This window comes from Felis catus, chromosome A2 (assembly GCF_018350175.1).
Source record: "Felis catus isolate Fca126 chromosome A2, F.catus_Fca126_mat1.0, whole genome shotgun sequence".
In the NCBI taxonomy this organism is placed as follows: Eukaryota; Metazoa; Chordata; class Mammalia; order Carnivora; family Felidae; genus Felis; species Felis catus.
Window position 1 is genome coordinate 104,220,658 of NC_058369.1, and position 23,712 is coordinate 104,244,369.

At 34.7% G+C, this 23,712-nt stretch overlaps 1 protein-coding gene across 8 annotated transcripts in view; it reads left to right on the plus strand.

The window, feature by feature from the left end:
- PHF14 (PHD finger protein 14) overlaps nt 1-23,712 on the plus strand; it is a 217,823-nt gene that overhangs the window by 23,607 nt on the left and 170,504 nt on the right. For all 8 annotated transcript variants that reach the window (XM_011280406.3, XM_011280403.3, XM_019825526.2 and 5 more), the window contains exons 5-7: nt 13,676-13,835; nt 19,413-19,524; nt 22,673-22,810. In XM_011280406.3, coding sequence (XP_011278708.1) covers nt 13,676-13,835; nt 19,413-19,524; nt 22,673-22,810 — 410 coding nt within the window. The remainder of the gene's footprint in view (nt 1-13,675; nt 13,836-19,412; nt 19,525-22,672; nt 22,811-23,712) is intronic.

Consider the following 23,712-nt stretch of genomic DNA (forward strand, 5'->3'; position numbering starts at 1 on the left):
TGTCTGTAAAGTCATGTAGCATATTTTCCTGCATAATTCATTTAACCAGCTCTAATGGCAGTTCAAGTTCCAAATATTCTTAAGTATTTGCTAATGATTGCTCGTTTTTCTTGTAAGACTGAGTCATTAGAATTGGAGACCTATTTTTGTTATGGAAGAAGGAAAAAGAGAAGACAGGAAAGGGAAATTAATGCTCTTGAGTGTGAAGCTTTGTGTTTTGAGAGGTAGCTAATATGTAGAATAAATAAATAAGAAAGACAATAAATGGGGAAATTGAATAATTTTCTACCTCTTTAGGTGAATATGTTGTGGTATTATTGCTTTGTTGGTAGTTTTGTGAATTTTGTGAACTTCAGATAAATTCAAAGTTAAGGTGCAAATTATAAATCATAGGTAAAACATAATTCTTGAGAGGTTTTTTTTTTTAATTATGTTACAACTTTTCCCCTCTAGTGTAATTTCCCATTTCCTTTGTTAATGTTGGAGATTGTGTTGTATAATTGTGATTATATTATTCCCTCTTTTTTTTTTTTTTTTTTTTCCCCTTGCTTTCTTACTAGAGTTAGAACTAATAGCTTGAAACATTTCTAGTTTTGGTAATTTTACATTATGTTTTGGCTTAGGGGACAAGTGTGATTAAACATTAATGTATTTTTCGTAGACATGAATTAAAGTGATGGTTAATATATTCTAATACAATTCTTATAGGGTGTTTGTCAGTAAACATATCAAACATGGTACTTGGGTCCTTTTTTTTTTTTTAAGAGTATAGCTCTTTTTTTTTTTTTTTAATGTTTATTTTTTAGAGAGAGTGTGTGAGCGGGGGAAGGACAGAGTGACAGGGAGACAGAACCTGAAGCAGGCTGCAGGCTCTGAGCTGTCAGCCCAGAGCCTGATGCGGCGCTTGAACCCACAAATTGTGAGATCATGACCTGAGCCAAAGTTGGATGCTTAACCAACGGAGTCACCCAGGCACCCCTATACTTTGATCCTTTTTAAGTTGATTTCCTATAGGTTATTTGTGTTTGTCTAGTCTAAAAAATTCCTTTACCAGGTAGTATTGAGTAGTATGTTTGAGAAAGGGTTGTTTTGATATGGATATACTCCTCAGTCTCCGTTTTAAGTTATTTTTGGTAATACTTAGGTAGTATTAGAAATAAATTATATTGATTAATAGAGCTATGAAGAATTTTTCATCGTCACTAGTTTTACATCAGTGGAGTCTACTAATAGAAAAATAAAAATAAAACAAAAACCTTGCTTAATAATCTTTGGTTTGATTTTATCTTCTGGGAAGGAGTAATGATGATAAGTCTTAGTATAATAATATTCATCTTGGTCAACATATATCTTCTGGACCTTTTTTGGGTCATTACACTGTTGCTAGCCCATGTTAATTAGACCCTGAGTTGAAAAAATAAGTCATGACTTGTGACTTGATCCAGATAATTTAGATTTTTTTGTTTTTTTGTCTCTTTCTAGGTGTACCATGTTCTTATTCCATTTTAATTTTGTCTTCCCCTGAAATGGAGTTAGCAGCCTCTTAGAAGTGTCAGTTCTTCACTTATCCTAATAGGAACTTTCATGACTGCTGAATTATTTTCATTTTCAAGGTCTTTCTCCCTGTATAACAATTCTTGCTGTATTTAAAGTTAATAAGTTTTAAAAATGTTCTGCAACTCCTAGTATTTAAATTAAAATGTCACTCTTACCTATTTCAGTAGTTTTTTAAAGCTTTGCTACTCAAAGTATGGTTCATGGATCCACAGCATTAAGCAGTAGCATCTGTGTAACCTGGGAGCTTGTTAGAAATGCAGAATCACAGGTCCCTTCTAAATTAGAATCTGTATTTTGACAAGATCCCAGGATGTTTCATATACACATGAAAACATTAGTTCCATTGATAATACAGAGAAGTAGCTCTGCAATGATTACCAGGGTATCTAAACTTTAAAATTTTCAGGGCTACCCTTTGGGCATATTTAGCACCAGTTTATTGAGAAGGCTAAAAGAACGCAATTCCAGGTTGCCTCCAAGGTCTTCATTTTTTGTGAGTCTTTGTAATAGTCCCTATAGCAAGCAAATAGTCATCTGGGAGCCATCTTCTTTGGGCTATGCATATGCCTCCCCCCACTCCCCGCCCCCATTTATTGTTACTTTCAGTTCAGATGCAGTCTGCCAAGGAGAGTCATTTTTACCATAACCAATATTTCCAAGTAACACAATTGATACTCTACTCTTTATCAGGTTCCCAGACTAACAAAGGTAGAAACTTAACCACCAGTCAACAGGGGAAAGGGTTAATGGAATCACTTGGGATCCTACCAGTTCTCTCTACTAAGGACTAAGAGAGACAAAGGGCTTTAATGCATGAGTCCCTCCAGGACCCGCCTTCTGTTGACTGTAGCAATATCTATTATGTACATACACCACTGAAAGTATTGAAAGTACTCTTTTGTGTACCCCCACTTCCCCAGTACTAGACTTCTCTGTTGATGTCTTTGAGTCATAGGTCCCATCAACATTTCTGTCTCTCTAGTATTGCTTTTTTTGCCACCTAGAGAGGATTGAAGGGAGAGATTTGGTGAGCACAGCTTTTTCTATGGTGTTGATGTAAACATTAACTACCATTTAAATAAATTTATTTAAATATTAAATCTGTAAATATTTATATTTTTAATTTTTAAAAAAATTTTTAATGTTTATTTATTTTTGAGGACAGAGAGAGACAGAGCTTGAGCAGGGGAGAGGCAGAAAGAGAGGGAGGCACAGAATCCCTGAAGCAGGCTCCAGGCTCTGAGCTGTCAGTACAGAGCCCAACGTGGGGCTCGAACTCAAGAACTGTGAGATCATGACCTGAGCTGAAGTCGGATGCTTAACCTACTGAGACACCCAGGTGCCCCGATTCTATAAATATTTAAATGTTAAGACTTTGTGCTAGGAAACTAGAGGATGTACCAGATATAGTCTCTGCTGTTTATATATAATAGAGGAAAGAAAACATGTAAAATAAGAGCGAAGAATACAGTTTTATAAATGAATTATAGATTCTGTGCTATGGGTGTATTGAGTGCAACATACCTTATTGGTAAATCTTTGTGAGTTGTGAGTGAGTTGCATGTGTTCTTTTTGTAACTGAACTCAAGAGGTTTGTTGCTTGGGGTGCATCAAATTGAACACAACCCGAGGAAGGGTTGGAAGCATTGTTATTGTTACAAGTGAGGGAACAGGAAGATAGCTAAGTACTGTCTCCCATGGGGTTAGTACAGGAAGCTTTTATTTAGCGTATTAGGGAGTACTGTAGGGAACTTACATAGGTGCTTCTGTTTCAATTGTACATGCTTAACATGTCGACATGCTAGTGCATACATCATGTGTTCAAAAAATGGCAGAAAGCTCTGCCCATAGGAGGAGATTTTAGTATAACAGTGAGCGAAGGGTAACTTTAAGGTTACTTCAGGAGGCTTCGGTGCAGGTCCTCAGCACCGAGCAGCAGTCAGGTGAGACACACCTAGCAAGGGGCTATCAGGTGAAACACCTAGTTAGGTATCTCCTTGGCTGGAACTGTTGGTTCTGTAGACCGAAACACTCTCCTTCCCTGCTTTTGTCCCTTCTCCTTCCCTCTTTCTCTTTATAGCTTTCAGCTCTCTTATTTGAGTAACTCCTGTTGCATCCTATCATTTTGATATGCAAAGAATAGGCTGCTGATCCTTGCACTAAAGTATATATTTCTGAATATATTGTATTTAGCTTATTGCTTTTTATTTTTATGAAATTTTAAGGTATATGAATTTTACCACATTTTATACTATTAAATTCATTTATGGACTGTTAATGCAAATTTTTCTTTGCATTTAGAAATCAGTTTTACATGGCTCCTTGCTTTTCAGCATTATGCTACTTTTCATTAAAATAAGCTCATCAAAGCAGAGATTACTTTGTATTTGTATAGACAAGTTATATTTCTTGTGAAAAATATTTTTAGGACAGAATCATTAACCTTGTTTATTTTTAGAAATGAGTGTTAGACAATTTAGAGATATTTTATGTACGTATAGTTTTTATTATTTAAAAATTCTTTTAACGTTTATTTATTTTTGAGAGAGAGAGAGAGACAGACAGACAGACACAGCAGGGGAGGGGCAGAGAGAGAGGGAGACACAGAATCTGAAGTAGGCTCTAGGCTATGTGCGACCAGCACAGAGCCTGACGCAGGGATCAAACTCATGAGCTGTGAGATCGTGACCTGAGCTGAAGTTGGACTGAGCTCAACTGACTGAGCCATCCAGGCACCCCTCTTTTTTATTTATTTTTTTTAAAGAAAATGTGAAGTAAAACCTTGATGAATTTGTGGTTGTTTATCCTGTGGTAAAGAATCATGGCAAATACTTTTTGTTCTATTTATTGCCAGCTACATGAATTAGGGATAATATGTTGTTTGGAGATAGTCTTGAATGATTGAAGCCATTTTACCTATATAAGGATTGGAATCTGAAGATATCTTGCTAACAAGTACCTGTGTTTTTTATGTAGTCAGATTCTAAATCTCCTGCATGTTTTCTGTTTCTCCTGTGGTTGTGACTGATATTTGGGTGGTGTACAAAATACATATTAATGCTTTTTAGAATAGAGATACTCTATTTAGTTATCTGATGTTGTTTCCAGTGGTCTCAGATTTCATTGTGGAAAAGAATCACCTGAGGTGCTTGTTTAAAACAGATTTCTGGTTTCTACTCCTAGAGACTCTGATATAATAGGCCTGGGGTGGGACTCTATTATCTACAGTTTTAAAAGGTAACCTCAGGATTCTCCTGCAGGAGGTGGGGACGATCATCCTTTGAATGATATTGGTTTAGAAGGAAGTAAAATTTGAGAGAGAAGAAGAATGCATAGTTGGATGTCATGCTGGAGTTTACTATAGCTGCAGGTGTAGGTCATGGCAAGGAGCCAGGGCATTGTAGAATAAAATACACTTTCTCATATAAGGCAGGTAACAGACTCACCAAGAGATTTTTAGAAATTTAGGCTTTTTATTTATTTATAGAAATGGTTGGGAGCAAGCATAGAGAGGAAGAGATAACGAAACTCTGAAAACAAAAAATAATGGTGTCTAAGCCAGTAGAAGGTTGAGACTCGAGGCAGATGGGAGCTAGGGTGTTAACTTCTAAACAGATGTGCCTCTTCTTGCTCCAGCTCTCCTACTGTCTTCAGGGCTAATTTTTCGGAAATGCCTATCTGTTCATATTATTCCGTTTAAAATCATTTTGTCCCATTAGAATAAAGTTCACACTCACAGCAGGACTCTTTTAGATTCCATAACCTGCCAATTTGAATGACTTGCCTTTCCAATATTAGGGGGCTTTCACATATGCTCTACCCTCTACCCAGATTCCTTATGTTCTATAAATACAACCTAAATGTAGAGGTGTTAAATGAGTGTTACTGTCTTATGTTACTAGGAGATTTGAAAAATTATTTTTATTAAAATATTTCTTATTAAATATAAGTAACATATAAATATGTACAGAAATTGCAAACATAGAAGTACATAAAGTAAAAACAGTGAACTACTGTTCTTCATCTGAATTTTGCTTCTCTTTGCATAGGAAATCACTAATTAATTTGGTCTGTATTCACACCAATCCCTCTCTGGTAGTCTAACTCCCCTACAGGTGCTATTCATTTAACTTTGTTATATTACATAAATACATTTTCATTGTAGAACATATCAGTATAAATGAACATCTTCCATACCACATAGAGATAAACATACTTAAAACTTTGGCGTGTATTCTTCCAGACTTTTCTTGCTTTCTCATGTGCATACAGGTAAACACATTAAAAAAAAATTTCATGGGGGGGTACCGGGGTGGCTCCGTTGGTTAAGCATCTGACTTCAGGTCATGATCTCCAGTTAATGAGTTTGAGCCCCATGTCAGGCTCTGTGCTGACAGCTCAGAGCCTGGAGCCTGCTTTGGATTGGATTCTCCCTCTCTCTGCCCCTTCCCCCGCTCATGCTTTGTCTCTCTCAAAAATAAATAAACGTTAAATTTCTTTTTTTTAATTTAATGGTCAGTAATATGCAAACTCTTCTTGTGACCTCTATACCTCTGTTACCACCGTGGTACTGTCCTACTCCCCATCCAAGATCCATCCATGTTTATGCGTTGCTTTTTGTGTCTTAGTCTCTTTTAATCTAAAACACATTTTAGAGTCATTCATGACCATGTGTTGAAGAATCTAAGCCATTTTTTAGAATAACTTGTAGAATTTCCCTCAACCTGGATTTGTCTTTTTTTGTTTTTTTTTTTGTTTTTTTTCCCCCTCATGATTAGATTCAGTTTAAACATTTTTTGGTAAGAATACTATGTTGATGATGTTTACCACCACGTGAAAAGAACTATGATGCCAATTTGATGGTAGTTAAGGTGATGTCAACTAGAACTCTCCATTTTAAAACGATTTGTTTTTCTTTTGGTAATTAATGAGTAATCTGTGGCATAACAAGTTGGAGACTATTAATATCCTATTCTCCAATAATCTTTTGCATAGTGGCATATGAGTTCTTGCCAGAATCATTTATTATGTATGTAGCTGCAAGATGGGGTTTTTTTTTTTTATTTTTATTTATTTTTATTTTTATTTTTGGGACAAAGAGAGACAGCATGGACGGGGGAGGGGCAGAGAGAGAGGGAGACACAGAATCAGACACAGGCTCCAGGCTCTGAGCCATCAGCCCAGAGCCTGACGCAGGGCTCGAACTCCCGGACCGCAAGATCGTGACCTGGCTGAAGTCGGATGCTTAACCGACTGCGCCATCCAGGCGCCCCAAGATGGGGTTTTTAATTTTGTCATTCCTCTGCGTTTATTAGGCAGCATTTGTTTTGTGGAGAATTTCTTCTCCCATTTTTCCTTTTCAGTATTACTATGTTCTCATCACCTATTACCAGATTGTTCTTTCTGATGGTTAAATTATCCAGATTTGACCAGTGGGAGTCCCTTCACTCAGGCTCCAGTGTATATATGTGAATACATATATCACTTATGCATTTGCTTGGCTCTGTCTCTATCTAAATAAATGGTACAAATACCGTGGACTTTTTTTCCCCTGTGACTTGTCTTATTTCACTTATTTGTTAATCTGTTAATATTGAGATTCTTTTCATATGAGTACATATGGATACATTATTCTTTTTAATGTATGTAGTTAGTTATAGAACTGTTCAACGATGTCTTTATTTTTCTTTTTGTGTCTAGTTTTTTACTTATATTTAGTACTAACAAGTATGTGTCATACATATTCATGTAATAATTTCTGTAGGATAGATTCCTAGAAGTGAAATTGTTGAATCAAAAGATAAGTATGTTTTGGGGCTCCTGGGTGGCTCTGTCAGTTAAGCATCCGACTTCGGCTCAGGTCATGATCTCATGGTTTGTGAGTTCAAGCCCCGCGTTGGGCTCTGTGCTGAGAGCTCAGAGCCTGGAGCCTGCTTTGGATTCTGTGTCTCCTTCTCTCTCTGCCTCTCCCCCACTTGTGCTCTGTCTCTGTCTCTGAAAAATAAATAAATGTAAACAAACAAAAAAGATAAGTATGTTTTAACTTTTAAAAAGAATTGCCAGAATGACCTCCAAAAACTGTACTTATTTATATTCTTAACAATAGTGTACAAACTACTTGATAACACTGCATATTAGTAAATTTTATTTTAATATTTTGGAGACTCTCATTTTATTAAAATATGCACTCACCTTATTATGAGTGAGGTTTGGTATCTTGTCATTTGCATTTTATTTTCTGTTACTTGCTGTATATTTCCTTTGTCATTTCTTAATAGGTTCTACTTGTCTTTTTCTCATTGATTTACTGGAATTTGTTTTAATGTTAATCCTTTGTCCAGTATGTGTTGCTAATATTTTTGATTCTTGTAAATATTTTTTCCCCCTTTCCTGTGCTTGTTAACTTTGTGATATTTTTCAATGTTAGAATGTTCATTTTTATACAGTTATAGCTATAAATCTCTCTGTACTACTTTTTAAGTTCCAGAATGAATTTTTATATAAAATTAATCCAGAGAAAGGGAAATTTTCTGAAGTATAATGGAAAGCTAGTGTTGCTGGGTTTTTTGTTTGTTTTAAATTCAGGTGCCTAAGTGACAAACTTCTATATTATAATTCAGCCATGGATTTTTTTTTTCTTAAACATCTCATGGTTTAAACAGAAATTTCCTGAATGTTTCATTTTTGAGAAAACTGTCCATCCTGATATAATACACAGATAGTAAATAAAATGTAGAACAGAGAGAAGAAACATTTCTAATAGTCCTAATATCCAGACAACCATAGGTTAGTGTTTTGGTATAGTTCCTTTATCTTTTCTTCTAATTTTTCCTCTTTTTATTTTTCGTCTTTTTTTAAAATATACTTATTCTTCAGCATAATTAAGAGAAGTGTTTAAGTCGAGATTTTGCTATAAGACAGTACTTGAAATATTGCTTATAAAATGTATAACTGTCTGATTACTTTTCAGAGTACTCTCTTCATCCAAATATAGATGAAACTCTTTTCTCTTTGAAATCGAAGAGTTCCAACTTGTCATTTAGTATGAACACCTTTGTGACAAGATCTTATAACTGACTTGTAATAGTAGGGTACCCCTGAGTATAATGTCAGTTATCCTGATACACTGATTGTACTGTGTGTGAAGAAAACTGTCACATATGTGTCATATAGTATGTGATAGAGCATTAGGTAATGCACTTGGCAGCAGTTACCTTAGGCTTAGCTGATGCATTAAATGAGATACGGTCTACTAAGAGATGTTTTCCCCCTGTTCATTTTCAGTCTGTTGTCTTTTAACTAGCCCTAGACCATTTGTATTTCTTAGTATATGCAAAGATATATCCTTGTGAATGTTTATTGGGTGGTAAAGTATGTTCAAGTTATAACCACTTGAACTTTATAAGTCAGCAAGAACTTTGGTTCTTTTATGTTTTGTCATAGGTATCACACATCTTTTCTCAAATAATAGTATTACTTAAATTTTTTTTTCTTTTAATAAAAATCTGAGGTCTTAGTGATAGGATGTTAAGAACGGAAAAAATGTTTTAAAATTTTAAATGACAACTTTTGGGTTCCTATTTTTTTTCTTTCCATACTGAGAAATAATTAGGAGAGATATTATTGAATACATATTGCAGATCAGTTTAACTCAGTCTCAGAGATGTGGTTTTTCCAAAGTTACATAGTTGGAAGTTGGAAGACTGCAGGTCTTCTCCTCCCCTGGGAAAAGTTGAATGGAAAAAAAAATCCACTGGATTATCCATACCTGTGTATAAATCAGAACAATTGTAGACACATTTATATTAGTTTTCCTTAAATACAATTTGTGTAGGTTTCATGTGTTGCTCAGAGGTTGATCCTAATTAGATGGCCATAGAAACATGTTTTCAAATTCTGAATGTCCAAACATTTGAAAACATGAAAAAACTATATGAAATAGGTTTTATATGTCTATTAATTTTAAGTGTTTACCCAAATGAAAAAAAGTCTCTGCACTTTTGCATCTTCTACTCAGAATTACATAGGTAGAATTACATGTTTTATGGTAGTTTCTATTCTGTTTTGTATAGAAGAAAGAAAAAGATCTTAAAATGTGTTTAGTCATTGGGGCACTTGGGTGGCTTAGTTAAGTATCTGACTCTTGATTTCTGTGGCTCAGGTCATGATCTCATGGTTCCTGAGATTGAAGCCCTGCCTTGGGATTTTCTCTCTGCCCCTGCCCCGTTTGTGTGCACACACCTACATGCGTTCCCCCTGCCCCCCTCTCTCTCTCAAAATAAATAAACTTCTAAAAAATGGATTTAGTCATTAATTAAAATGGATTAGAGTGGACATAACATGTTAGAATTTTGGTCAGTAAACCCAATAGGCATGGCAGAGAAATACTGGAAAAGTGGCAGGTGAAGAACTCTATAAATCTCACAACATACTGTGAATCATCTTATTGAAGCTGAAGAAGAAATACGCACCTGCTGGTTGATGTTTGAACTTACATAGTACCAATCTTCTAGGTTACAGAACAGGAATTGCCAAGGAGAATCCTTCAAAAATCATTCTTGAGGTTGTTAGTAAGTAGGTGGCTTAATCTCTGTGCAAATTTTTGTTATGTGTGTAGAATATTCTTTAAAAAATAGAATTGAAATTTTCTGTATTCTAATCGCAGAAATTTTCTGTGATTTACCTTGATTTTGGTGAATGAAATGAATAAAATAGATAGCCCCTTGGGGGCTTTGTTATTTTGGTAATTGCCTACTTTGTGTGAATACAGATGAAAGAATTTACTTCAAAGGAACATTATTTTATAAAGAAAATAGGTTCTTTCCTTGTAGTATTGTATAACCCTTTGAAAAAGCAGATTATTTTTTATTTTGTTTTTGAGTTTGCTTTGAATACAATATTTTGCTTACTGTTGCCTTTATTGAAAAATTTTATTTTATTGGTGACAGTCAATAATAACTGCTCTCAAGAAGAAAATTATATTTCCTTTTCATTTTAGGGTTTGCCATCTAAAAAATGTATATCTAAACAGAAGTGAAGATGATTATTACCAACCACAATTTAATGATATTAAATTAATGAGTTTTTATTTCTTGGCTAATCTTATGTACTGTAGTCTGGGTCCTTAGAAATCTTTTCTTTGGCATTCTTTTGCACAATTTTCAGATCATGTTAAGGTTCCTGGTTAACATGATTAACCTTATGGTTAAGGAACCATAAGGTTCTGCCTTTATGCCTTTGAATAGCATAAAGGTGACAATTATGGCATCTGCTTGAGGCAGCTTATATAAGTCATAGTTGTAAACCAACTTTTTAGTTTTCTGCCTACCAGCCTATTTTAATTGTAATCTATATTCAGTTTTTAGCATTGTGTAAAATACTTACATATGACTATTGACTTATTAATGACATCTAGTAAATTAATGACATCTAGTAAATTATTTTCTTTTTATATCCATATTTTTTCCTTTTTAAAATTTAAATATTAAATAGAGTGCAGTATTGGTTTCAGGAGTAGATGAAATTATTTTCTACTTGTGTATAGTTCTTTCTGGGTGACTTAATTCAGTATTTATATAGTTATTTATTTATTTTAATTGGCTGTCTTTGGTATTTGTGAGAAGATACTCTCTAGTTTAGGCTCCTATTGTCTATTTAGTGTGTAACCAGGTCAGATAATCACATCTTACACTGCATGCATATAAACTTACCTGTGTGCTAAGTCTTGAGTCTTTTGACAGACGATCATTGCGTATATATGCTTCTCATAGTGGTTTTGTTTTGTTTTGTTGTGTGTATGTTTTTGTTTTTGTTTGTTTTTTGTTTTTTTAGTTTATTGGAGGTCACTTTGGATGCCCCTTAAAATTTGGCACTTAGACTACCTTCTTAGAATAAACCTGGCTAGAGATCTTTGAGTGGTTGATAATTTGGCTATCTGTCTGTAGAAGCAACCTATCTAGAAGAGGTAATAAATGTGTCTTAGGAGATTGGAGAAATACCCAAGCTTAGAGATGACCAGGGCATACATTAGGCCTAGAATGAAGTTGTAATTTATTACCATTTGTGCATTAATTTTTTTTCTCTTAAGGATATTTTATCGTAAGCATAGTGTCTTTCTTTCTAGAAGAAGAGAAATTAGATAACATGAAGTGTTGTGTCAAGCATCATTTAGGGAAAAGAAAACTATTTAGGAGTCATGACTATTGTAGTCACCAGTGCTCTTTATTATAAATCATCAAGAGGTTGAATGGCTTTTTATAGTCTGGGTGAAATTATCTCTTAACTTTTCAGTTGCCCTTCATTGGATTCCATATTTATCAGTACTCTGTTCATGCCAGTACATCTTCTTGGTATTTTTATACTGAGAAAGAATTATTCATGACAATGGATGTGACCTTTCTTTCTTTCTTTCTTTCTTTCTTTCTTTCTTTCTTTCTTTCTTTCTTTCTTTCATGTTTACTCATTTTTGGAAGAGAGAGAGAGAGAGACAGCGCAAGCAGGGGAGGGGCAGAGAGAGAGGGAGATATAGAATCTGAAGCCAGCTCCAGGCTCTGAGCTGTCAGCACAGAGCCTGATGTGGGGCTTGAACTCACGAACTGTGAGATCATGACCTGAACCAAAGTCAGACAACTTAACCAACTGAGCCACCCAGGCGCCCCGTAACATCACTTTCTAGTGAGTTTGGTTGGTTTGTCAGGCAATAACAGCCTGATCAACACAGAGTTCATTGATAAAATTGAGTTTTAGGAATTTTAATGAGAACCTGATCTTAACCAAAATGTTAACAGTGGTGTTGTGCCTGAATTTCCTGTTGGCTTACAGGTTTGACATCTAATCTACTATTTTTGTTCTTAATGTTTATTTTACTGCTTATTTTTTTAAGCATTATTTTAATGTTTTTTTGTTCTGCCCCTTCCCCACTTGTGGGGCAGAGATAGAGGATCTGAAGTGGGACCTGTGCTGACAGCAGAGAGTCAGATATAGGGCTCGAATTCACAAACCGTGAGATCATGACCTGAGCTGAAGTCGGATGCTTAACTGACTGAGCCACCCACCCAGATGCCCCTCTAATCTACTCTTTTTAAGTTCAATCTTAAGAGTGATCTTTTTGATTTTATAAACAGTTTAGCCAGATCTAGAAGCCCACATAGTAACTTTAGTATTTGTGCTGCTGAAGCAAGTACCCCACATAGTAACTTTAAATATAAGTTATAATTGCAGGCATGTATATTTGCATTGATAAAGAAACTTTTTGCTTTTAATAATTGAAAGATAGTTGAAGTATAACATGACCTAATATAAAATGTAGAGACCTATGTTAACTAATCTTGTTTGTTTGGTATGTTTATGAGGATCTTTAAAAATTTTTATCACATTTTCTGCTTAAATAATTTAACTTCTCTCAGATTATTAAGTTAAACAGAAAAAGAGTAATTTCTTGTTTTCATTAATTTGAGTTATGAATAAATTTTTACAGAAGATAGAATTGTAAGTGCTTAAAAAAGATCAACTATCTTCTAGAGCTAGAAGTTGGCTCAGCTATGAATGGAACCCAGCTTGTCTGACTCTAGTCCGAGCTATTCAAATTGTTCTATAGCCTTAATTTATGTCTGTGTGGGTTTCTGTCTTATTTTCCTTTTATTAATACTTAACTTTGTATTTATGGTTATATGGGTTTTTGTTTTAACTGCCATCTCCAAAGTTACATTAGAGGCTTCTTTGATTGTATGTTTGTTTTGCATGAACATGGTCTTATATAAATTTAAGTGTCCATTACAAAGGGAGCACAATAAATATTTGTTAATCAATTGTTCCTAGATGTAATCTGATTTCTTTTTAATGAAAACTTCTATTTTTATGTAATTTTGTAAATTAAAATTTTTTTTAAAGAACTGTATATTTTTCTACTTCTGTAAAGCTTTTTCAGTAGATCTAAAACTCTTTCAAAAGGTTGTTTCATTGTGCATACTATGGTAGGTGAAAAGTATTTTTATAAAATTTCACTTACGTGTTTTGACTTTGATATCATTTTTATAAACCATTAGTTTTTCAGAATTTTTTCCACTTTTTGTTTTGTGATTTTATAAATTATTTAATCATACTTTTTTTTTTTTTTTAGGTTGCTATGGAGTTGACGGAGAGAGTGACTCAATTATGAGTTCAGCTTCTGAAAACTCCACTGAACCTTGGTTTTGTGATGCCTGTAAATGTGGTGTTTCCCCTAGCTGTGAACTATGTCCCAATCAGGATGGAATTTTCAAGGAGACAGATGCTGGAAGGTTGTTGTCATAATTCTGATGGGTTAATGTGTCTGCTTTGTAATGTGTCTTCTTCTATTTATAATTTTTTCAGTTACACACTTAGATTTGATTGTGTCTTTATATATATATATATATTTTTTTTTTTTTTGGCATAGAGTAAATGGGCAATAGGCTACACATCAGGGGAAGGAGGAGAAAAGACCATTTATTGATTATCTGTATTTGCTTTTATGCCCATAGTTGTATTTAATCTCAGTAATGACTCTATGATGAGACAGGGGCTAAAGTTTTCCATATTATAGGTATAGTACGGGAGGCTCAGATCATTAAGTAATTTTAATTTGATCAAGGCCACAGGCTGATGAACAGTCAAATTTGAACCCAGATCTATCTGACTTAATGAGTATATCAGGAGACAGAACGCATACAGTGATTTTAAAAGGGAAAGTTTAATTTACAGAATTATTAAGCTATGATAAAGAGTAACTATGATAGAGGCTCCTGGGTGGCTGAGTTGGTTGTGTCTGACTTCAGCTCAGTTCAGTATCTTTTGGTTCGTGAGTTCGAGCCCTGCATCTGTCTGTGCTGACAGCTCAGAGCCTGGAGCCTGCTTTGGATTCTGTGTCTCCGTCTCTCTCTGTCCCTCCCCTGCTCTCACTCTGTCTCTCTCTTTCAAAAATAAATAATAACATTTTTAAAAATTAAAAAGAAAAGTAATTATAATATAAAAGAACTCTAAAGGATATCCTAAGGCCGAGGGAGAGTAACCAGGGAATGACCAACTTGGAAGACCCCACCACAGACTGGGGTTCAACTTTGTTGGAGAAGGTGTAGTTGCAACCTACTAGAGGGCAGAGATGTTTGCTGGTTTGCTTGGGCCAGAACTGGTCTTTAGTTCTTGGCAAGTGGGTGTCTAGGCACAGGTTGCAGAGGGAGCTGGGGCAGTGGTGGGATGTCTGTAGTGTGTGGTGTCTGTGTTAAGAGAGCCACAGAAAAATTGTCTCCAGTCTTGGCCTCTGAGGTCACAGAGAGTAGGTGTATGTGGCTGAGGCAGAGCACTGGCAGATGTCCTTCTTCATCCCTGGTGAGAAATAACTTCCTCCTGCAGTGCTGTCTACAACTTCTCCTAAGACAGCTTAATATGCTAACTGTGAAGGAGAAATGCTAAAGGGATTTTGTCCATTGTTTCATATTTAGCAGATATTTACAGGTGGACTTGGAGGTGAGAGGCAGTAAATTGATAACTAGCACAAAGACCTATGTTCTTTTCACTATGTTCACACTCATCTTTATTATTAAATTTGAGAGATTGTTGTCATAATAGTGTTGACATTTCCCATGATTTTGGTTTTTGCCCAAGAGACTACCATCTGGAATAGATGATTAAAATTTTATTTTATGGATCACTGCCTATCCCCCCTTCCCCAATATAAGAGGAGTACTAAAATATATTTTTATTTTGTGATATAATGTTATTTCAATATTTTTTAAAAAACATGTTTAATATTCAGATGGGAACAAGATAACCTATACAGATTTTCAGAATGGTTTGCCATATTTTAATGTTGAAAAGGATAGGATATATATTTTATCCCAAAATAAAGGATAGCCTTTAAAATTTAATACATATTACTTTAGTAAAGTAAAAAATAGTTTTCTTATTTTTCAAACTGAGTTAGTGGAAGCCCGTGAGAAATGTTGCCATATAAGATTGTTGGGACAACATAGAATCTACCATGGAATCTTGGAGAACCCTGGGTGTTGATGTCTGGGAAAAATGGCTAAAAACCTTACCTCTTCTTCCTTATTGCCCATCCAAGAAGATAAAATCTTTAGTCTGTATCATTGACATGGACATTATTTCACATTTGCACTGACTTGGACCAGAATTAGGGAGTTTACAGCATTAGAAGTATGTGCTTTCAAGTTGGACGGCCTATATTTGGATTCTGGTCTTTGCTTACCAACTGTGATTATAGACATGTGATAAAGCCTTTTTAAACCTCCATTTCCTTATCCCTTTTGAGAGAATTAAATGAGGTGATTCCTATAAACAGTACAGTTTCTGGAACATAAGTGGTTAATAAATGTCTCCTTATTTCTACTCCTGCTTCCACTGCTGCTACTAGTGCTTTATTACTACCAATATTGTTCTACTTTCTTAAGGTAATCATAGAGTACCAGCTGCATAAATTCCTTGTGGTAACTATTTTGTTCCAAGAGTTGAAATTTTTGGTGATAAATTGTGGTGAATAAGTAGGGCAACTTTGGAAAACAGTTTGCTTTTAGGGAAGAGAATTTGTTTTACCTCTTTTCTTGTTCATAATTTGAAAGTTCTATTGGAAAACTATAAAGTACCTGTCTCTTCATGCTATTATAATCCACAAAATAGCTTGTAAAGTTTTTTCTGTATGGAGAAAAGATAGGCCTCTTTAATTAGATTTACTGAGAAATATTTGCACTGATTGCTATGGGTCTTACCTATGTAGACACTACCTTGATGGTATGGCCTGGCAAAAGTTCCATTATAGTATTTGAACATTTTATTTGCATTGATACCCACACTTACCTGTAGGCTATGGTGGAAATTATAGGTCTTGATACAGTTTGATGGATACTGTTGAAGCTTGATATGCTTTGATTCAAGGCAAAAAAATAACCAAGAAGATTTGATCAAAGCCATATAGTATTCTAGTTTCAAATGGAAAATGGGAGGAAAGAAAGAACAAAATATGGAAAGAATGAAAGAAGTTTTGAAATTGACTTCTATCACATGGGCTTTTTTTCACCCTTTGTTTCTGATGGGAGCTGCAAGTTCTACATAGGAAATGATGTGATCTAATGTAAGAAAACCATGAGTACATTTTTGTCATTAATTTTTTATTCCATTCCTTAGGAAGACTATTTTACTCTAAGTGGTCTGATTATGGGAAATAATAGACTCTAATAACTTAGAGATAGCCTGCACAACACTATGCTGAAAGCACTTCACATTACATAATTGTAACTTCTAAACTGCCTCTGTGGTGCTCTGTTTCTAGCAGTGACTTAGTAATTGATTAATGAGTGAATAAATGGAATGAAAATGACAATGAAAGTGGATTTATTTTACATATTGTAAAAGCACTACAAACACATGTTTCAAAATCAAATTTGATTGATTAAAATAGTTCCCATTCTGGGGTGCCTGGGTGGCTCAGTCGGTTGAGTGTGTCTGACTTTGGCTCAGGTCATGATCTCACAGTTAGATTCCTGAGTGTGAGCCCTATATCAGGCTCACTGCTGTCAGCAGCACTTTGAATCCTCTGTCCCTCTGCCCCTCCCCCACTTGCGCTGTCTCAAAATCAGATATTTTAAAAATAAAATTGTTCCCATTCTGATTGAGCCTTTGATAAGTATCTGGTTAGTTTTCTTTATTAAAATATGTGAATTTAAAAGAATTTATTAATAGTTTCTATGCTATGACAATTTGACTCTGTTTCTTCATGGCTTTATGTGGTGCTTGTTTTGTATTCCTTTCCCCAATCAACATCTGTCATCATAGCTCCAAGCAAAATGGATGTTAAAGTAACAAAGAAGACTATTCGTTTTGATTTTTCAATTTGTATTAATTATAAGAGTTCTAAAGTTTGTGCAGTTAAACAAATGAACAAAAAAATATTTACAACAGGTATTACAAAGGATGGAAATTGTCTCAGCTGTTTGATAGGTGTTTTAATAAAGACCCAAGTTGGCATCCTCACATGAGTGATTTGGGGAAATGATACACTTGTGTGCCAATCACACTGAAATGGCAGTTTAAATCTGTAGTACTTGCATGGCTTGTACTAAAACATTTTCAGAAGGTCAGTAGGAAGCAAGCAGCCAGCTGTTGGGTTTATCAAAGATAAACTCCTGCAGAGTACAGTGGCATTTAATACACCAGTGGAGCATGAAAAAACTGTGCAAATTAAATTGAGAAAGCAGCTGCTTGTTGAAGATGTGTATCTTTATATTGAACTCCGCGGGATGCATTTGGGAGGTTGAATTAAAACAGTCTATCAAGAAAATCTCAAAATCTTGGAATTTCTTCTCAATAAAAAAGATAATTTTTAAAGATTCGTAACTATTTTCCCCAGGACCTCTATAAAATGATTCTTAGTCATCTTCTTTTAAAACTTACAGTGTGTCACAAAACACAGCCATGTGGCAATGATAGCCTCTCAAACTGTGATAAAGCAGAATTTATTGTTAATATAGTCACAAGGTGAAGGCAGATTTACCATCTCATTTTTACCTTCTTTCTTAAAGAAGTGATATAGATCTGTTTAAAATTTTAAAACCATTGATTCCATATATTGTATGGTTGTAAGTAAACAAAGGGTTCCTAAATGCATTTTTAGTGCAGCTTTTAAAAAAGAATTAGAATCAACTCCCCATTCTGTGTACTGCAACTTTTTCATGTACTAAAACTTTGAGCATTCTTTGTTTAGTGTTGCAGCATCATTCAGACTTAAAAAAAATGTATGTGGGGCATGTAAGTTTAAGTACAAAGGTTGAATGGTGAACAGATTAGTTGAATGAGATAGGACTTCCTTATATTACATAACTGTTGTCTACAGTCTTCTAGCAATCAGTTTTAACCTGGGAAGAAAGAAAGGGTGACCACCAAAAATTGTTTTATTTATTTTTTTAAAGTTTATTTATTTTGAGAGAGAGAGAGAGCATGCATGAGCAGGGGAGAGGCAGAGAGAAAGGGAAAGAAAGGATCCCAAGCAGGCTCCCTGCTGCCAGCACAGAGTCTGATGTGGGGTTTGAACTCAAAAACCATGAGATCATGACCTGACTCAGAATCAAGAGTCGGACTCTTTTTTTTTTTTTAAATTTTTTTTCAACGTTCTTATTTATTTTGGGGACAGAGAGAGACAGAGCATGAACAGGGGAGGGGCAGAGAGAGAGGGAGACACAGAATCGGAAACAGGCTCCAGGCTCCGAGCCATCAGCCCAGAGCCTGACGCGGGGCTCGAACTCACGGACCGCGAGATCGTGACCTGGCTGAAGTCGGACGCTTAACCGACTGCGCCACCCAGGCGCCCCAAGAGTCGGACTCTTAACTGACTGAGTCACCCAGGTGCCCCGCCCACCCAAATTTTAAATTGTCCTGATGGCCTCTCCAACAGCTTTTAGAAAACAGTAACAAGAAAGAGCAATTTTACTTACTTACTACAGAATTACTTCACAGTTCTTAAATTAGGATCCTTCTCAGAGAGCTTAAAATAATGAATGTGAATCTTCCCATGAGTAAGAAAATGACGTTTCATTTGTATAGTGGTTTTGTGCAAATATTTAAGAATAACAGGTAAGTGCAAAATGCAGTGAATTTAAGTGAAAGGCAATTATAGTTGTTAATTCTTAGCTTGGGCTAAGCTGCTAGAAAAGTAGTGCTTATTGAGTTGTGCTTATTCCACATTCTTCAGTTGTGGGAGATTGTGAAGGTCTGACTATAGAATTCTTTCAGTAGTTACTTGTGATGGCACACACGTGTTTTATGTTTATTTTCCTTGTGGGCATTTTATGAGAGTTTGATAGCAAAATCATATTTTTCTCTCCTTATAGATGGGTTCATATTGTCTGTGCCCTGTATGTTCCTGGAGTAGCCTTTGGAGATATTGACAAATTACGACCAGTAACACTGACAGAAATGAACTATTCCAAATATGGTGCCAAGGTGAGGCAAAGTGTTTTTGATTGTCTAAAAGAGAAAAATTTGTTTATATGACTTTTTACTGATATCGTTGTTCACTACAGAAATGCTTATTAGTAATGATACTATTTGTAGAACATTTAGCACTAAATCATTTATTATTGTTAATAATTTTCCCAGAAAGCCAGTAATTTATAAATTCTTCCATGTATTCTTAATTTAGAGTTACCTATGGGGTAAAATGATAATTGATACTACTTCTATTTTTGTGGTATTTAGTATAGTCCCTAGTACACATGAGTTCTCAGATTGGTAAGATCAAATACAAACCTAATTTCTGACTTTATTTTTGAAGTGAAATTTACCAAAATTATGAAAAGAGGAAAAGGGACACCTATTATTTTACTCAGGTTTCAAGGACCTTTTTTTTTTTAAATGACTGCATAGCCTGCCTTGCAAATCATTCTCAGCCTCAATAATTTATAAATTGGTTTTTATTGATTGAGCTTTAGGATTATAAGTGATAAAAATACACTTACTGGGGCACTTGGGTGGCTCAGTCGGTCAAGCATCTGGCTTTGGCTCAGGTCATGATCTCACCTTCTGTGAGTTCGAGCTCTGAGTCGGGCTCTATGCTGACAGTTCAGAGCCTGGAGCTTTGGATTCTGTGTCTCCCTCTCTCTCTCTGCCCCTCCCCTACTCACACTCTGTCTCTCTCCGTCTCTCAGAAAATAAAAACAACAAACAAAAAATACACTCATTAATTTAAACTTAGGTATATAATTATTATAGACATCCCTAGAATACTAGAACCAATTAGGCACTGATACATCCTCTTGCATTACTGTCCCTTGGGAAATTGGGAAGGAAGACTGTGATAGTGTCAGTAATACATTAAGGTGGGTGGGAAACTTAAAGGTTTTTGGAAAATTCTGATGGTGAAAATTCAAAAATTTGACAGCTTCTGCTGCTATATGTAGAATATTCTCCTCAGGCTCTAACCACAGCCCCCATCCCTCACCCTCCAGCCTCACTCCAGTACTCTTGTGCTTTAGTTTGGGTAATTTTTATTGAACTGTCTGCAGCTTTTTTCTCCAGAATTAGTTAAAGACCCCAGGGAGAAAAGCAGGCCCAAGCAGTGAACTTACTTTCCTGGTCCTCAGGTAATTCTGTACTATCTTGTTATCTTTCTAATGCCTTAAGCTATAGTTAAAAAAAAAAATAATTTGTTCACATTTTCTAGTTTCTAGCAGGATTAATACCTACCTAGTATTACCTAGTCCACCATTATTGGAAGTGAAAGTTATTGCTTTTTGAGATCAGCTTCAGAATTCACGAGCACAGAGCCTAGAAGGGACTGGCTTAAGTAATTTTCATTAGGCACACATTATCATAATTAAAAATCTAGAAGCAATGAAAAAAAACAAGAACCAGATATTACTTTATATAACTGAAACCAGCAATGACCTCTGAACTGAAAAAGAGAATCATTAAATATATAATCGTCAGCTGATTTTTCATTATCACCTTCTTTTGTTTTGCAGTATGATTAGAAAGTAGAGTAAAAAAATTATGTATTCTCTAGCTTATTGGTACAGTCAGTGATGTGAATTATAACTGGGACAGTTCTTCTAGACCACATTATCTATCCATTTCCTAATCCTGGTTACTTTCTCCCCTGTGTTCTCAGTTGCTTAGCATAGTTCTCCTAGCATTTTAAATGATTCAGGCAATTGAAGAAGATTCCCATTTCTTTGTTAGATTGTTCTATAGTCTTTATAAGACTTTTTGTCAGGAAATTTTTTCTTGTATTCACTCTGAAATCCCTTCAACTTCATCGTATTACATTAAATTAGTTTGGGAACTTCTTAAGCACTTTGGTTCTGTTTGTGCTGTTGACATTATTGAAATAATTTCTCCATTTCTCTCTCTTCCATTTTCTCTCCTTCTGTCTCATTCTTTGTCTCTTTTTTGGTCTCATGTTTAGATTACTGTTTACTGATACATCCTACCATATGCCTCCTACTGTTACTAGAAAAAAAAAAAAACCTTAACCAAGCAGTAGAGTGTCAGGATTTGGGTATATTTTCACATCTATACCCAGATTCCTATTCTTGCTGTTTTCATTCATTGCTGATGTATCAGTTGGGTGCTGTCTACCTCCTAGGTAGTTACTTACTGTTACAGTATTAAAATGATATTTTTAGTGTCTACTGAAACTTTTTAATTTTCCTCTGTATATGTTTCCCTTATATTTAATTTACTTAGAGTATATTTACTAAACAGTTCTTCTTTAAATGTCTACTGGCAATCTTTCACAGTTTAGCAGGTTTTTTTTTAAACGAAGATTCCTATCATTAGAGTAGTTTATATTTTAAGACTAGATTTCTTTTTCTCTCTCTGTGGTATAGATAGTGAAAAGGATAAAAAAATAAATTTGGGGAGGATTGGGGGTAATTTCATTTGTTGAAACTTTCAGTTTTACAGTTCTTCCCTTTGTATTCAGAAAGGATTTAACTAGTTGGCTACATTGTGTATCACAACCAATTTCATCAGATTGTTTACATAAAATTACTTTTTAATTCTCTTAAAGATATTTTAAAAATGATTTCTTTGGTTCCAGTACCTAGATTTTTTTTGGCGAATTTCTCTGGCTTCTTATTTTCTTTCATTTTCCAAGCAGTATTATGTTGTTCAAGTCATTATAGCTTCATGGTTAAGAACAATGACTTTTAGATTACTCTGGTTTGAAGGCTGACTTGACAATTATTTTTTTGTGTTATTCTGAGCAGATTTCTTAACCTGTCTTCGTTTTCTCATGTGTAAAATGGAGGTAATACGTCTTTCATATGTTAGTGTGGAATAGTGGATCAAATGGTTACATAAGTTAATATATGTAAAGTGTTTAGAATAGTGGCTAGCACATAGTAAATCCTTATTATTATTATTATTATTATTATTATTAGTGTCATCATTATTGTATCAGTGGAATTTTGGTTCATTAGAATTCTAGAGAGAATTTTTTCATATAAACTCTTTTCTTGCCCACAGTTATTGTTTTATTGATATGCTGTTGATTCACTATTTGTATTTTATGGACGCTTTGTATGAGAATGCAGTCTTGTTTTAGAGATATTTTTATTCTGAGAGTTTTCCTGTTATTCCATTTTAGGAATGTAGCTTCTGTGAAGACCCTCGTTTTGCTAGAACTGGAGTTTGCATTAGCTGTGATGCAGGGATGTGCAGAGCCTATTTCCATGTGACCTGTGCCCAGAAGGAAGGTCTGCTTTCAGAGGCAGCAGCAGAAGAGGTAGGTTTATTTAAAACCATCGTTGGTGAATATGTTCAAAAGATGTCTCATAACTCTATTATGTCCTACAATAGGTGTGCATGATAGAAGAAATTAACAAGCGTATTTTTAAAGTCTTTGCTTAGATCACTGGTCTAAAATTTCAAGAGTAAACAATATATGAGTTTTTCAGTCTTAAAGCTAATTAGACATTTGGAAAACATGTTAAACTTTTTATAGCGAGATCTGACAGGTAAAATGAAACATAATCCAAGTTGTTTTAAAGCATTAATATGTCAGCATTTTTTATAGGAGGATCTGAAATTATGTTTGGATAACTTTGCTCTGTTTCTTTAAATAAAATCATTACCCTTTCTTCGATATCTGTATTTCTATCTCTTTACAAGTGTTTTTAATGTTATAATTTTCCTTCCAGGTTTATTAGCTTTAGATTAGACAGTTTTTTTCAAAGCACATTTTGGGGACTCCTTAATCTTCTTTCAAGAGGTTTGTGAAGTTGAAACTATCTTTGTAACAATATGAAAACAGTATATACATTTTTACTCTTAATTATCTCATGAGCAATAGTGGAGATTTTCAGAGATTATATGATGCATAACAATATAACATACTGAATGTGGAAATAGTTTTGAGAATCCAGCCATCTTTAATAAAGTGAGCTCTCTAGACATTAAAGAGATTGGAAAATGTAAAACAGTGCCACCCTTCTCACTGAGTTTGTGTATATGTAAATTATAGTATTTTTAATAAAAGTGTTATTTCTCTTAACATGTAATGGATTATTGTTATTTTAAAATGAATAAATGTTTTAAAATTTTGTTTTTTAATTTCTAATGCGGACTATCTATAAAATAACTCACATAGGTCTCTTTGAGGTCTTCAATAATTTTGAAGACTGTTAA